At 42.0% G+C, this 14261-nt stretch overlaps 1 protein-coding gene across 2 annotated transcripts in view; it reads left to right on the plus strand.

The window, feature by feature from the left end:
- The first annotated feature begins 530 nt into the window (after window positions 1-530).
- The window catches only part of LOC311100316 (structural maintenance of chromosomes protein 5-like), a 38115-nt gene continuing 24384 nt past the window's right edge, over window positions 531-14261 (plus strand). Inside the window, exons 1-9 of one of the 2 annotated variants that reach the window (XM_084141186.1) lie at window positions 531-603; window positions 1213-1354; window positions 1560-1612; window positions 1715-1877; window positions 2008-2142; window positions 2278-2418; window positions 2722-2883; window positions 3102-3173; window positions 3289-3544. In XM_084141186.1, the coding sequence (XP_083997312.1) occupies window positions 1256-1354; window positions 1560-1612; window positions 1715-1877; window positions 2008-2142; window positions 2278-2418; window positions 2722-2883; window positions 3102-3173; window positions 3289-3544 (1081 nt within the window). In that variant the 5' untranslated portion in view covers window positions 531-603; window positions 1213-1255. Of the gene's footprint in view, window positions 750-1212; window positions 1355-1559; window positions 1613-1714; window positions 1878-2007; window positions 2143-2277; window positions 2419-2721; window positions 2884-3101; window positions 3174-3288; window positions 3545-14261 lie in introns of both variants that reach the window. The other variant, XM_084141185.1, reaches the window with a different exon arrangement.

The following is a 14261-nucleotide window of genomic DNA, read 5'->3' on the forward strand; positions in this document are numbered from 1 at the left end:
GAATTTGACCTGTACTGCTATAGCCCATAGAAACGCATTGAATAACACATTCATAAACGGCAAAAAAGACAGTCAAAAAATGTATCATAAGGAATTAGGGTTTGAAGTGTCTGTTCTATATCAAGCTCAGTAAATATGTTTTTTCGGACACATATGTAACCCCTTTTGTTGGGACAATACTAGCACCATACTTCGGAGAAGACTATCACCAACCGTTCGAACGCTACAGACGCTTTCGTGAGAATTACGAATTTCGTGATGTCTTATTGTCTTGACAAACACCGCTGTAGCTCCGCCACCTTCCACAGCAGATGCGGAAGGCCGACTTAATTAATTACTGTAATTGCGGTAACGAACTGTTACTGCCACTTAGTGGACATGAGTTGCATGTTGTTTTGTTTGTGAACTACACGTGACCCACCTTGTCCAATCATCAATCGACAACCTTCCACACTGGGCGCGCGAATCGCAGTGACAGACTGCTGGTTCGCACGCCCAGTGTGGAAAGTTGTCGATTGATGATTGGACAAGGTGGGTCACGTGTAGTTCACAAACAAATCAACATGCAAGAGCAACATGGCTTCTGTGGGCAAACGAAAACGAGTAAGTAACGTAACGAACACACAAACTTCAAATAATGGAGCACGCTCGTACTCTGGTATTAAAACGGACCCACGTGCCGTTGGAGATGGTAAAATGGCTGGATTTGTCGAAGGATCCATACTTTGCATCACAATGCAAAACTTCCTGTAAGTCAACTCACCTCTGAAATGCTCCAAAACAAACAAGCTAGCTTCCTGTAGCTAACAAAAACCAGCTAGCTAACCATGATGAAGTGATAGCGATTTACCGAACGTTAGCTAGCTACGACTCTTATGTGCTAGCATACGTTAGTCTTGTGAAATGTTTGTAGTAAGCTGATCTACCTAGTTAGGTAATTTAGCTAGCTGTGAGAGATGTTGCTGTTTTGCAGAGACACCTACTTGGCATGAACAACCGAGTCAAAGATGATGGTAATTAATCTCTGACCAAGTCTTGTAGCTAGCTGAATGTGCTAGCTTGCTAGCAAACTTAAAAGTTGCTGAATTTGCATGTGTCCGACAGAGGTTGTTGTGTTGTAGCCGAGGCTACCTAGCTAACTGAATGTGTTAACTACTAGATAAAGTTGCTGCACTTAAGTTAAGCTGACACTCTTCACTTTCCTTCACACAGAACCTACGACCACTCCATAGTTCACCCTGGACCAAACCTGAACATGATTGTGGGAGCCAATGGAACTGGCAAGTCCAGTATTGTCTGTGCCATATGTCTGGGTCTGGCAGGAAAGACTGCCATCCTGGGCAGAGGGGACAAGGTAGTTGGCTATTTATTAACAAGTGTAACGTTACTAACGTTAGCTAGCTACAACTGGGATATGTTGTCAAGAGCTTCAAACTGTCCGTTGCATTCTTTTGGATTGTTGCATGAATGGCACTCAATATTGTACTTCATTTCTGTTTGTGTTGGGTTTTGTATTTGATTGTACAGAATTTAATTGATAACTTGTATTTAATGACTAGGTTGGGCTGTATGTGAAGCGTGGGTGCAACAAAGGATCGGTTGAGATTGAATTGTAAGTCTGTTATTGATTAATCAGAAATACCATCACACTGATTCCCATATGTCTCCAATAGTGGGTATAATAACATGGATGGAACCCCACCTGTGTTTTCAGGTACAAGGCCGGGGCGAACCTGGTGATAAACAGAGAGATCCACGTGGAGAATAACCAGTCAGTGTGGATGCTGAATGGGAGACACTCCAGCCAGAAGGCTGTGGAGGAGGAGGTGAAGGCTCTACAGATCCAAGTGAGCAACCTCTGCCAGTTCCTGCCACAGGTGAGTGTAAACTTGGAGGTAGCCCTTTTTTTTTTTTTTTTTTTATACTTGATTGCTAACGTCATACTCTTTCGTCATACTCTTTCAAATTCTCTGACCACCCTTTGCCTCCTGCCCTGTGACTTTGCAGGAGAAGGTGGGTGAGTTTGCCAAGATGACCAAGATTGAGCTGCTAGAGGCCACAGAGAAGTCAGTGGGACCTCCAGAGATGTACGAGTTCCACTGCGAGCTCAAGACCTTCCGCACCAAAGAGAGGGAACTGGAGGTGAGCACAGTTCTAATTCTCGCTCTATGGATGAATGGGGACTCATAGCTTCTTCTTTTATAAAGAAGCTTTTGCTGCAGTGTTGACTGCTCAGGGAGAGCAAGTTCAAAGGTACGCTGGTTTGTTTTTTGGTAGAATGTGTGCAAGGAGAAGGCCAGCGCCCTGGAGAAGTTCAAGCAGAGGAACGAACGGAACAAGCATGACGTGGAGCGCTACTACGAGAAGAAGAGACACCTGGATATGATTAAGATGCTGGAGAAGAAGAAACCCTGGGTGGTGAGTTTTCATAGCAAGATCATGTGACATACCTGGGTCATATTTATTAGTGCACACCAACGTAAACCGCTTACTCCAAACACTACAACGGTTTCCGTTGCAAAACATTTAGCTATGTTGTGCACCAATGAATACAACCCTGTAGTCATTCATAGATTGCTATAAGACACTGGACATGGTATAAGACACTGGACATGGGTAGATTATCCTCCATGTAAAAACAAATTGCATGTGTGGGTGTATTTATATGAATGTTATGTGAATATGTTAATAATCTTTGTCAACCCTTTCTGTCCTCTCTAGGAATATGAGACCGCCCGTAAGGAGCTGGAGGGGGTGAAGAAGGAGAGGGAGAACGCCAAGAAGCAGCTGAAAACTGTGAGGGAGTCCCAAGCCCCCACGCTGAAGAAGATCCAGCACATTGACAGCCAGCTGAGGCCCATCGAGAACCAAATGAAAGACAAGGTCAGACAGGCTCCCTGGGCTGTGTAGCTGCGATGGATGGAGGGGGATGTCCATTTATTCCCCTTAGTTCCAGGTTCACGGCTTATTCATTTTGAAACAGGGCCCTGGGTAGAAGCATGGGTTATATTTACTTGGTGGGTGATACTGCACAGACATTTGGGAACCAGTGTGTTGTGTAGCCCGTGGACTAGTGGTGATGTTTCCTTGTTGTGTTCCAGACAGCCAGAATCAGGGAGGCCTCTCAGAAGTGTAAACAGAAACGGGACCACCTGGACAGTAAGCACAGAGAGGTCTGGCACTGTTTTCTTTCTCTATTTCTGCTTTATTTTGATACCCTCTTGATACCAATGAGAAAGTATGACATCAAAGAAATGTAAAAAGCTTGATCCTCCCCTATCCCTCTAGATTGAGGACATCAAGCAGGCCTTCAGCCTGAAGCAGACGGAGGAGGCGGACCGGCAAAAGCGAATCAGCAACACCCGACGCATGATTGACGACCTGCGGGCAGAGCTGGCTAACCTGGGCGACATATCGGACGTGACACCGCGGATCGATGTGGTGAACACAGAGCAGAGGCGCATCCAGGAGGAGAAGGCCAAGATGGAGGGAGAGAAGGCCGACCTTCGCAGGGAGAAGGACAACCTGAACGGAGAGTGTAGACGTAAGAGACATGCACACACAGGCTCTGAGTAGTCCTGGGTCACAAACTTTCATGTCTTGGCACAGTGCCTTACTACACCATTTTAACCATGGTGAAGTGTTACACATACCATTAGGCTGGACAATAGAACGAGTCAAAATTCACCCAAGGCTGAAAAATGGCCAAAGAACGTTGGTTGAGCTGGAACACTAGCGCGAGGCCATAGCAAATGAATTGAAACTAACCTTCGCTGAGCCTCTTTTAACTGGAATGATCCTTAGAATTCAATTTTCCCTAAATGGCACCAGAAAATGTATACCTTTTCATTTTACCACTACAATCTGTTTTTAGGACAAAACTGAAAAATAACAACTTGTGTAGAAAGTAAACATCCGCATCTCGATGGTGCCAAGTGTGCTTATGTCTGCATAACAAGGAAGTAGGAAATAAATGGCAACTTCTGATTATTTCTGGTCTAGCGATCGATGACAATGGAGTACGCTGCCCAGCCTTAATTAGAAAGAGGAGATTATCCTGATTTAAAATGGTGTCCTACTTGAAAAACAATGGCAGTCTGAAAGTTCTAAGAACAGTCTTTTATTTAACCAGCTTACCATTTATCTACTACCATTTGCCTTTTTGTGTTTATCATTTTGTGGTTTGTAATCTAGCAGTTAAGCGTGTTGGGCAGTAACCGAAAGGTGGCTGGTTTGAATCCCCGAACGGACTAGGTGAAAAATCTGTCAATGTACCCTTGTGCAAGGCACTTAACCCTAGTTGCTCTGGATAAGAGCGTCTGCTAAATGACTAAAATGTAAACTAGGCCTCTGTGAAAGCTTGGCAATAACTTATTAACTTTTCAGTATTCACAGATCTATTCCTCTGATGACATGGCAGGCAGGCATGCAGACAGACTCTTCTGATGGCAGGCAGCACACTCAGCATAGCAAAGGCTCTTTTGAGAGCTACCAGATTTATACAAAAATGTTCTATGTTAAGGGTGTGTTACTTTGGCAGATAATGTCACCCATCTAAATAAATAGTAAAAAAAAAGATTTCAGTAAATGTATGGTGTTCATGTCAGTTTCATTGTTTGTTATGCTATACATTTATTTTATTTTGTATTTAACTATAGGAAAGTCAGTTAAGAACAAATTCTTATTTACAATGACGGCCTACCAAAAGGCCTCCTGCGGGGACAGGGGCTGGGATAAAAAATTATAATATATATATATATATACTACCAGTCAAAAGTTTGGACACACCTACTCATTCAAGGATTTTTTTTTTTTTTTTTTTTACATTGTAGAATAATAGTGAAGACATCAAAACTATGAAATAATACATATGGAATCATGTAGTAACCAAAAAAGTGTTAAACAAATTAAAATATATTTTATATTTGAGATTCTTCAAATAGCCACCCTTTGCCTTGATGACAGCTTTGCACACTCTTAGCATTCTCTCAACCAGCTTAATGAGGTAGTTCCTGGAATGCATTTCAATTAACAGGTGTGCCTTCTTAAAAGTTAATTTGTGGAATTTATTTCCTTCTTAATGCTTTTGAGCCAATCAGTTGTGTTGTGACAAGGTAGGGGGGGTATACAGAAGATGGCCCTATTTGGTAAAAGATCAAGTCCATATTATGGCAAGAACAGTTCAAATAAGCAAAGATAAACAACAGTCCATCGTGTGTGTGTGTGTGTATGTATATATATATATATATATATAAACTCAGCAAAAAAAGAAACGTCCCTTTTTCAGGACCCTGTCTTTCAAAGATAATTTGTAAAAATCCAAATAACTTCACAGATCTTCATTGTAAAGGGTTTAAACACTGTTTCCCATGCTTGTTCAATGAACCATAAACAATAAATGAACATGCACCTGTGGTCGTAAAGACACTAACAGCTTACAGACAGTAGGCAATTAAGGTCACAGTTATGAAAACTTAGGACACTATAGAGGCCTTTCTACTGACTCTGAAAAACACCAAAAGAAAGATGCCCAGGGTCCCTGCTCATCTGCGTGAATCTGCCAAAGGCATGCTGCAAGGAGGCATGAGGACTGCAGATGTGGCCAGGGCATTAAATTGCAATGTCCGTACTGTGAGACGCCTAACACAGCGCTACAGGGCGACAGGACGGACAGCTGATCGTTCTCGCAGTGGCAGACCACGTGTAACAGGATCGGTACATCCAAACATCACACCTGTGGGACAGGTACAGGATGGCAAGAACAACTGCCCAAGTTACACCAGGAACGCACAATCCCTCCATCAGTGCTCAGACTGCTGCAATAGGCTGAGAGAGGCTGGACTGAGTGCTTGTAGGCCTGTTGTAAGGCAGGTCCTCACCAGACATCACCGGCAACAACGTTGTCTATTGGCACAAACCCACCATCGTTGGACCAGACAGGACTGGCAAAAAGTGCTCTTCACTGACGAGTCGTGTTTTTGTCTCACCAGGGGTGATGGTCGGATTCGCATTTATCGTCGAAGGAATGAGCGTTACACCGAGGCCTGTACTCTGGAGCGGGATCGGTTTGGAGATGGAGGGTCCGTCATTTTTTACATTTTACATTTTAGTCATTTAGCAGACGCTCTTATCCAGAGCGACTTACAGGAGCAATTAGGGTTAAGTGCCTTGCTCAAGGGCACATTTATGTCATTTAGCAGACGCTCTTATCCAGAGCGACTTACAAATTGGTGCAATCACCCTATAGCCATGGTCTGGGGCGGTATGTCACAGCATCATCGGACTGCGCTTGTTGTCATTGCAGGCAATCTCAATGCTGTGCGTTACAGGGAAGGCATCCTCCCTCATATGGTACCCTTCCTACAGGCTCACCCTGACATGACCCTCCAGCATGACAATGCCACCAGCCATACTGCTCGTTCTGTGTGTGATTTCCTGCAAGACCGGAATGTCAGTGTTCTGCCATTGCCAGCAAAGAGCCCGGATCTCAATCCCATTGAGCACGTCTGGGACCTGTTGGATCGGAGGGTGAGGGCTAGGGCCATTCCCCCCAAAAATGTCCGGGAACTTGCAGGTGCCTTGGTGGAAGAGTGGAGTAACATCTCACAGCAAGAACTGGCAAATCTGGTGCAGTCCATGAGGAGGAGATGCAATGCAGTACTTAATGCAGCTGGTGGCCACACCAGATACTGACTGTTACTTTTGATTTTGACCCCCCCTTTGTTCAGGGATACATTATTCAATTTCTGTTAGTCACATGTCTGTGGAACTTGTTCAGTTTGTCTCAGTTGTTGAATCTTGTTCATACAAATATTTACACATGTTAAGTTTGCTGAAAATAAACGCAGTTGACAGTGAGAGGACATATCTTGTTTTGCTGAGTTTATATATATGTTTGTGTATGTATGTACATTGAGGGGGAAAAAGTATTTGATCCCCTGCTGATTTTGTACGTTTGCCCACTGACAAAAAATGATCAGTCTATAATTTTAATGGTAGGTTTATTTGAACAGTGAGAGACAGAATAACAAAAACAAAATCCAGAAAAACGCATGTAAAAAAATTTATAAATTGATTTGCATTTTAATGGGGGAAATAAGTATTTGACCCCTCTGCAAAACATAACTTAGTACTTGGTGGCAAAACCCTTGTTGGCAATCACAGAGGTCAGATGTTTCTTGTAGTTTGCCACCAGGTTTGTACACATCTCAGGGGGGATTTTGTTCCACTCCTTTTTGCAGATCTTCTCCAAGTCATTAAGGTTTCGAGGCTGACCTTAATGTGCTCTTCTTGAGCCACTCCTTTGTTGCCTTTGGCCATGTGTTTTGGGTCATTGTCAGGCTGGAATACCCATCCACGACCCATTTTCAATGCCCTGGCTGAGGGAAGGAGGTTCTCACCCAATATTTGACGGTACAATGTGATTTTCTGGATTCTTTTTCTCATTTTGTCTGTCATAGTTGACGTGTACCTATGATGAAAATTACAGGCCTCTCGCATCTTTTTAAGTGGGAGAACTTGCACAATTGGTGGCTGACTAAATACTTTTTCCCCCCACTGTATGTCATGCAATAAAATGCAAATTAATTACTTAAAAATCATACAATGTGATTTTGTGGATTTTTGTTTTAGATTCCATTTCTCACAGTTGAAGTGTACCTATGATAAAAATTACAGACCTCTACATGCTTTGTAAGTAGGAAAACCTGCAAAATCGGCAGTGTATCAAATACTTGTTCTCCCAACTGTATGTGTGTATACACTACCGTTCAAAAGCTATTTTTTGCCACATTAAAATAACATAAAATTGATCAGAAATACAGTGTAGACATTGTTAATGGTGTAAATGGCTATTGTAGCTGGAAATGGCTGATTTCTTAATGGAATATCTACAGTTGAAGTCGGAAGTTTACATACACCTTAGCCAAATCCATGTTAACTCAGTTTTTCACAATTCCTGACATTTAATCCAAGTACAAATTCTCTGTCTTAGGTCAGTTAGGATCACCACTTTTATTTTAAGAATTTGAAATGTCAGAATAATAGTAGAGAGAATGATTTATTTCAGCTTTTATTTCTTTCGTCACATTCCCAGTTGGTCAGATTTGTACATACACTCAATTAGTATTTGGTAGCATAGCCTTTAAATTGTTAAACTTGGGTTAAATGTTTCGGGTAGCCTTCCACAAGCTTCCCACAATAAGTTGGGTGAATTTTGGCCCATTCCTCCTGACAGAGCTGGTGTAACTGAGTTAGGTTTGTAGGCCTCCTTGCTCGCACACGCTTTTTCAGTTCTGCCCACAAATTTTCTATAGCATTGATGTCAGGGCTTTGTGATGGCCACTCCAAAACCTTGACTTTGTCCTTAAGCCATTTTGCCAGAACCTTGGAAGTATGCTTGGGGTCAGTATGAAAATGTATGCACTCACTAACTCTAAGTCGCTCTGGATAAGAGCGTCTGCTAAATGACTTAAATGTAAATGTCATTGTCCATTTGGAAGACCCATTTGCGACCAAGCTTTAACTTCCTGACTGATGTCTTGAGATGTTACTTCAATATATCCACATAATTTTCCTTCCTCATGATGCCATCTATTTTGTGAAGTGCACCAGTCCCTCCTGCAGCAAAGCACCCCCACAGCATGATGCTGCCACCCCCGTGCTTCATGGTTGGGATGGTGTTCTTCTGCTTGCAAGCCTACCCCTTTTTCCTCCAAACATAACGATGGTCATTATAGCCAAACAGTTCTATTTTTGTTTCATCAGACCAGAGGACATTTCTCCAAAGAGTACGATCTTTGTCCCCATGTGCAGTTCCAAACGGTAGTCTGGCTTTTTTATGGTGGTTTTGGAGCAGTGGCTTCTTCCTTGCTGAGCGGCCTTTCAGATTATGTCTGTTAAGGACTCGTTTTACTGTGGATATAGATACTTTTGTACCTGTTTCCTCCAGCATCTTCACAAGGTCCTTTGCTGTTGTTCTGGGATTGATTTGCACTTTACACACCAAAGCACGTTCATCTCTAGGAGACAGAACGCGTATCCTTTCTGAGCGGTATGACGGCTGCGTGGTCCCATGGTGTTTATACTTGCGTACTATTGTTTGTACAGATGAACGTGGTACCTTCAGGCGTTTGGAAATTGCTCCCAAGGATGAACCAGACTTGAGTTTGAGTTTATTTTTACAGGGACAGTGCACATTAATCAACGTTTCAGTAAAAGTGCCGGTTTTAGCCAGCCGGCTAATTTTCAACCGCAGTCCCTGGGCAGGTTATTAAAAACAATTACAATATAGACAATAACAACATAGAACTTGTGGAGGTCTGTAATTTTTTTCTGAGGTCTTGGCTGATTTCTTTGGATTTTCCCATGATTTCAAGCAAAGATGCACTGAGTTTGAAGGTAGGCCTTGAAAGACATCCACAGGTAGACCTCCAATTGACTAAAATGATGTAAATTAGCCTATCAGAAGCTTCTAAAGCCATGACATCATTTTCTGGACATTTCCAAGCTGTTTAAAGGCACAGTCAACTTAGTGTATGTAAACTTCTGACCCACTGGAATTGTGATACAGTAAATTATAAGTGAAATAATCTGTCTGTAATCAATTGTTGGAAAAATGACTTGTGTCGTGCACAAAGTAACCGACTTGCCAAAAATATAGTTTGTTAACAAGAAATTTGTGGCGGGTTGAAAAACAAGTTTTAATGACTCCAACCTAAGTGTATGTAAACTTCCGACTTCAACTGTGTGTGTGTGTATATGCATATATAAAGTGCTGTTCTTATTATTCTGACATTTCACATTCTTAAAATAAAGTGGTGATCCTAACTGACCTAAAACAGGGAATTTTTACTAGGACTAAATGTCAGGAATTGTGAAAAACTGACTTTAATTGAATTTGGCTAAGGTGTATGTAAACTTCCGACTTCAACTGTATATACAGTGGGGGAAAAAAGTATTTAGTCAGCCACCAATTGTGCAAGTTCTCCCACTTAAAAAGATGATAGAGGCCTGTAATTTTCATCATAGGTACTCGTCAACTATGACAGACAAAATGAGATTTTCTTTCTCCAGAAAATCACATTGTAGGATTTTTAATGAATTTATTTGCAAATGATGGTGGAAAATAAGTATTTGGTCAATAACAAAAGTTTCTCAATACTTTGTTATATACCCTTTGTTGGCAATGACACAGGTCAAACGTTTTCTGTAAGTCTTCACAAGGTTTTCACACACTGTTGCTGGTATTTTGGCCCATTCCTCCATGCAGATATCCTCTAGAGCAGTGATGTTTTGGGTCTGTCGCTGGGCAACACGGACTTTCAACTCCCTCCAAAGATGTTCTATGGGGTTGAGATCTGGAGACTGGCTAGGCCACTCCAGGACCTTGAAATGCTTCTTACGAAGCCACTCCTTCGTTGCTCGGGCGGTGTGTTTGGGATCATTGTCATGCTGAAAGACCCAGCCACGTTTCATCTTCAATGCCCTTGCTGATGGAAGGAGGTTTTCACTCAAAATCTCACGATACATGGCCCCATTCATTCTTTCCTTTACACGGATCAGTCGTCCTGGTCCCTTTGCAGAAAAACAGCCCCAAAGCATGATGTTTCCACCCCCATGCTTCACAGTAGGTATGGTGTTCTTTGGATGCAACTCAGCATTCTTTGTCCTCCAAACAAGATGAGTTGAGTTTTTACCAAAAAGTTCTATTTTGGTTTCATCTGACCATATGACATTCTCCCAATCCTCTTCTGGATCATCCAAATGCACTCTAGCAAACTTCAGACGGGCCTGGACATGTACTGGCTTAAGCAGGGGGACACGTCTGGCACTGCAGGATTTGAGTCCCTGGCGGCGTAGTGTGTTACTGATGGTAGGCTTTGTTACTTTGGTCCCAGCTCTCTGCAGGTCATTCACTAGGTCCCCCCGTGTGGTTCTGGGATTTCTGCTCACCGTTCTTGTGATCATTTTGACCCCACGGGGTGAGATCTTGCGTGGAGCCCCAGATCGAGGGAGATTATCAGTGGTCTTGTATGTCTTCCATTTCCTAATAATTGCTCCCACAGTTGATTTCTTCAAACCAAGCTGCTTACCTATTGCAGATTCAGTCTTCCCAGCCTGGTGCAGGTCTACAATTTTGTTTCTGGTGTCCTTTGACAGCTCTTTGGTCTTGGCCATAGTGCAGTTTGGAGTGTGACTGTTTGAGGTTGTGGACAGGTGTCTTTTATACTGATAACAAGTTCAAACAGGTGCCATTAATAAAGGTAACGAGTGGAGGACAGAGGAGCCTCTTAAAGAAGAAGTTACAGGTCTGTGAGAGCCAGAAATCTTGCTTGTTTGTAGGTGACCAAATACTTATTTTCCACCATAATTTGCAAATAAATTCATTAAAAATCCTACAATGTGATTTTCTGGAGAAAAAAAATCTCAATTTGTCTGTCATAGTTGACATGTACCTATGATGAAGATTACAGGCCTCTCATCTTTTTAAGTGGGAGAACTTGCACAATTGGTGGCTGACTAAATACTTTTTTTCCCCACTGTAGCTAACTGTAAAGTAAAGAGAAAATCATGAGGCATATAGTCTTTGGTTGCATGCTATTTTATGTCAATCATATTGCTGCTATAGCCTGTAACTGATGCTTCGTGGTCTTATGCTGCCATCTATTGGAATTATTTAGCAATTAAAAGTTATTAAGTCACATAAAGACATTGGTAAGACAGCTGAGAAATAAAGTGTATTTTCCTTATTATTTCCTGAGATCCGTCTCAAACCTGCCCCATCTATCCCAACCAATTGCTGGACTTTCATATATAGGTTACTAGGTCACACCCAGTTCAAACCACATTTGAAAAATAAAATGTGGCTTGTTTAAGTGTTCTGCCTTGCAATAATAAAGATAATAAAATAACTAATAACAAAACAGCTAAATGCTTTCGTAGGTTTAGATTTTTTTTAAATAATCAAAATGCTATTTAGTACTATAATGGTATTTACTAACATAATATTATTACAAAAATAGTTTCTAAAAGTGTTCTAGGCTACCTTACCCAATAATTAGGGTTAGGGTTAAGGCTAAAATGGGTTAGGGTTGCCATTAGGGTTAGAAAAATTGTGACCATTACAGCTGTAGGTGCATTGTGTTACAGGTTAGAGTTAGAATTACTGTGACCATTACAGCTGTAGGTGCATTGTGTTACAGGTTAGGGTTAGAATTACTGTGACCATTACAGCTGTAGGTGCATTGTGTTACAGGTTAGAGTTAGAATTACTGTGACCATTACAGCTGTAGGTGCATTGTGTTACCGGTTAGGGTTAGAATTACTGTGACCATTACAGCTGTAGGTGCATTGTGTTACCGGTTAGGGTTAGAATTACTGTGACCATTACAGCTGTAGGTGCATTGTGTTACAGGTTAGGGTTAGAATTACTGTGACCATTACAGCTGTAGGTGCATTGTGTTACCGGTTAGAAGTTGCTCAGTTGGTAGAGCAAGGCGCTTGCAACGCCAGGGTTGTGGGTTCGATTCCCACAGGGGGCCAGTATGAAAAATGTATGCACTCACTAACTGTAAGTCGCTCTGGATAAGAGCGTCTGCTAAATGACTAAAATGTAAATATAAATTACTGTGACCATTACAGCTGTAGGTGCATTGTGTTACAGGTTAGGGTTAGAAAAATGGTGACCATTACAGCTGTAGGTGCATTGTGTTACCAGTCAGGGTTAGGGCTAGAATTACCGTGACAATTAAAGTTATAGGTGCATTGTATTACCGGTTATGGATAGGGTTAGGGTTACCATTACAGCTGTAGGTGCATTGTGTTACCAGTCAGGGTTAGGTTTTATATTCGGTAGGGTTAAAATAAACTGTTTTGTTTTTTAGATGCACAGGCCTATTCCTATTTGCCCCGCCGATGTTTCAATAGAATGTGTTCTTCAAGTGCAGGACTTTTAAAAAGTTGCTAGATGACATCATAGGATCATAAGTACCCTCTGGTGTAATTGTTTTCAAAACTCTTATCCAATTGCATTCTGCTGCCCCTCGCTGTCCCCAGGTCCACCCAGGACCCGCCTGCAGACCCGATACACTGAGATTGGTGATGGGGTGATCTTGAAAGTGATTAACCAGTACTGTCTGTAATTGTGCTCATTTGATGTTGTACAGGTGTTTCAACCGGGTTTCTATTGTATGTTTTCTTTGACCAATATAATGTTTATTGCATAGTGTACAGGTGATAATATAGATAACATTGGAGGTGCTGAGGGAAAGGTTATCTGTGATCAGGGCAGAGGTGTCACTGTGGGGATTGGAAATGAATTTTCTCTGTCTGTAGTGGGTGGTATGGGGTTTGGGGCGTTGTGGTGGTATGTTACTGAACTTTGCCTGGGTGAGTAAATCTTTGAAATTTTTGTTTTTCCTGAATGCTGAAATTACTCTTAAGGTTGAAGGGGTGGGTAAACCTGTTGTGCTATGCAGAAGTTGTGTTTTATTGCTTGATGTAGGGGTCTGACTATGTGAAAATGTTGATACCAAGGGGATGAGTATTTTGTGTTGATGGGATGATGAGGAGAAAGATGAAGGGGATAGGGTCCGGCTGTTGTTTAGAAGGGTGTCAGTGTTCCCGTCTTTGGGGGGGTTGGGGGTGGGAGCAGGATACAAACCCTGTTTGGGGTAAGGGACAGGGTTGGGCAAGGTGATAGGCCAGGGTTGGGTTTGGTTCAGACAGAGGAGAATTGGATGGGTTTGTGTTGTATGCTTGTGTTGGCTGAATGGGAGGGAGAGCCACCAAAGTGCTGTTCTTGATTGTTCTTAAAAACCTATTTGCGTAACCTCGCCCTCTAAGGACATGAAATAAGGTTGAGATGGTATGGTCCAAGTCCTGTTGACGGGATGAGATTCTATTGACTCAAATTAAATTGTGATTTCACTATACCTTTTTGAAAGGGTGTTTTGGATGGTAGCTGTGTTTATGGAGTAGAGCATGTGTATCTGTAGGTTTAAAGTATACTTTGGTGAGTAATGTTTTCTGTGTTGCATTGTTTTGGTTGAAGAAGACTGTTGTATCCAAGAAATGTACTTCCATTGGATCTATTGTGTATTTAACTTGATTTGATGGGTGGTGATTTTTGAGAATATTAATGAAATCTGTGAAAAGTGTGATGTCATGGGGCCAAGCTCCTATGATGTCTAAAATAGAAGGTGGGTTGGAACGGGCACTTTGTCAGTACCTCCCTCTCCCATTCAGCCATGTAAATGTTC

This window comes from Coregonus lavaretus (assembly GCF_964263955.1).
Source record: "Coregonus lavaretus genome assembly, chromosome: 24".
Lineage (NCBI taxonomy): Eukaryota > Metazoa > Chordata > Actinopteri > Salmoniformes > Salmonidae > Coregonus > Coregonus lavaretus.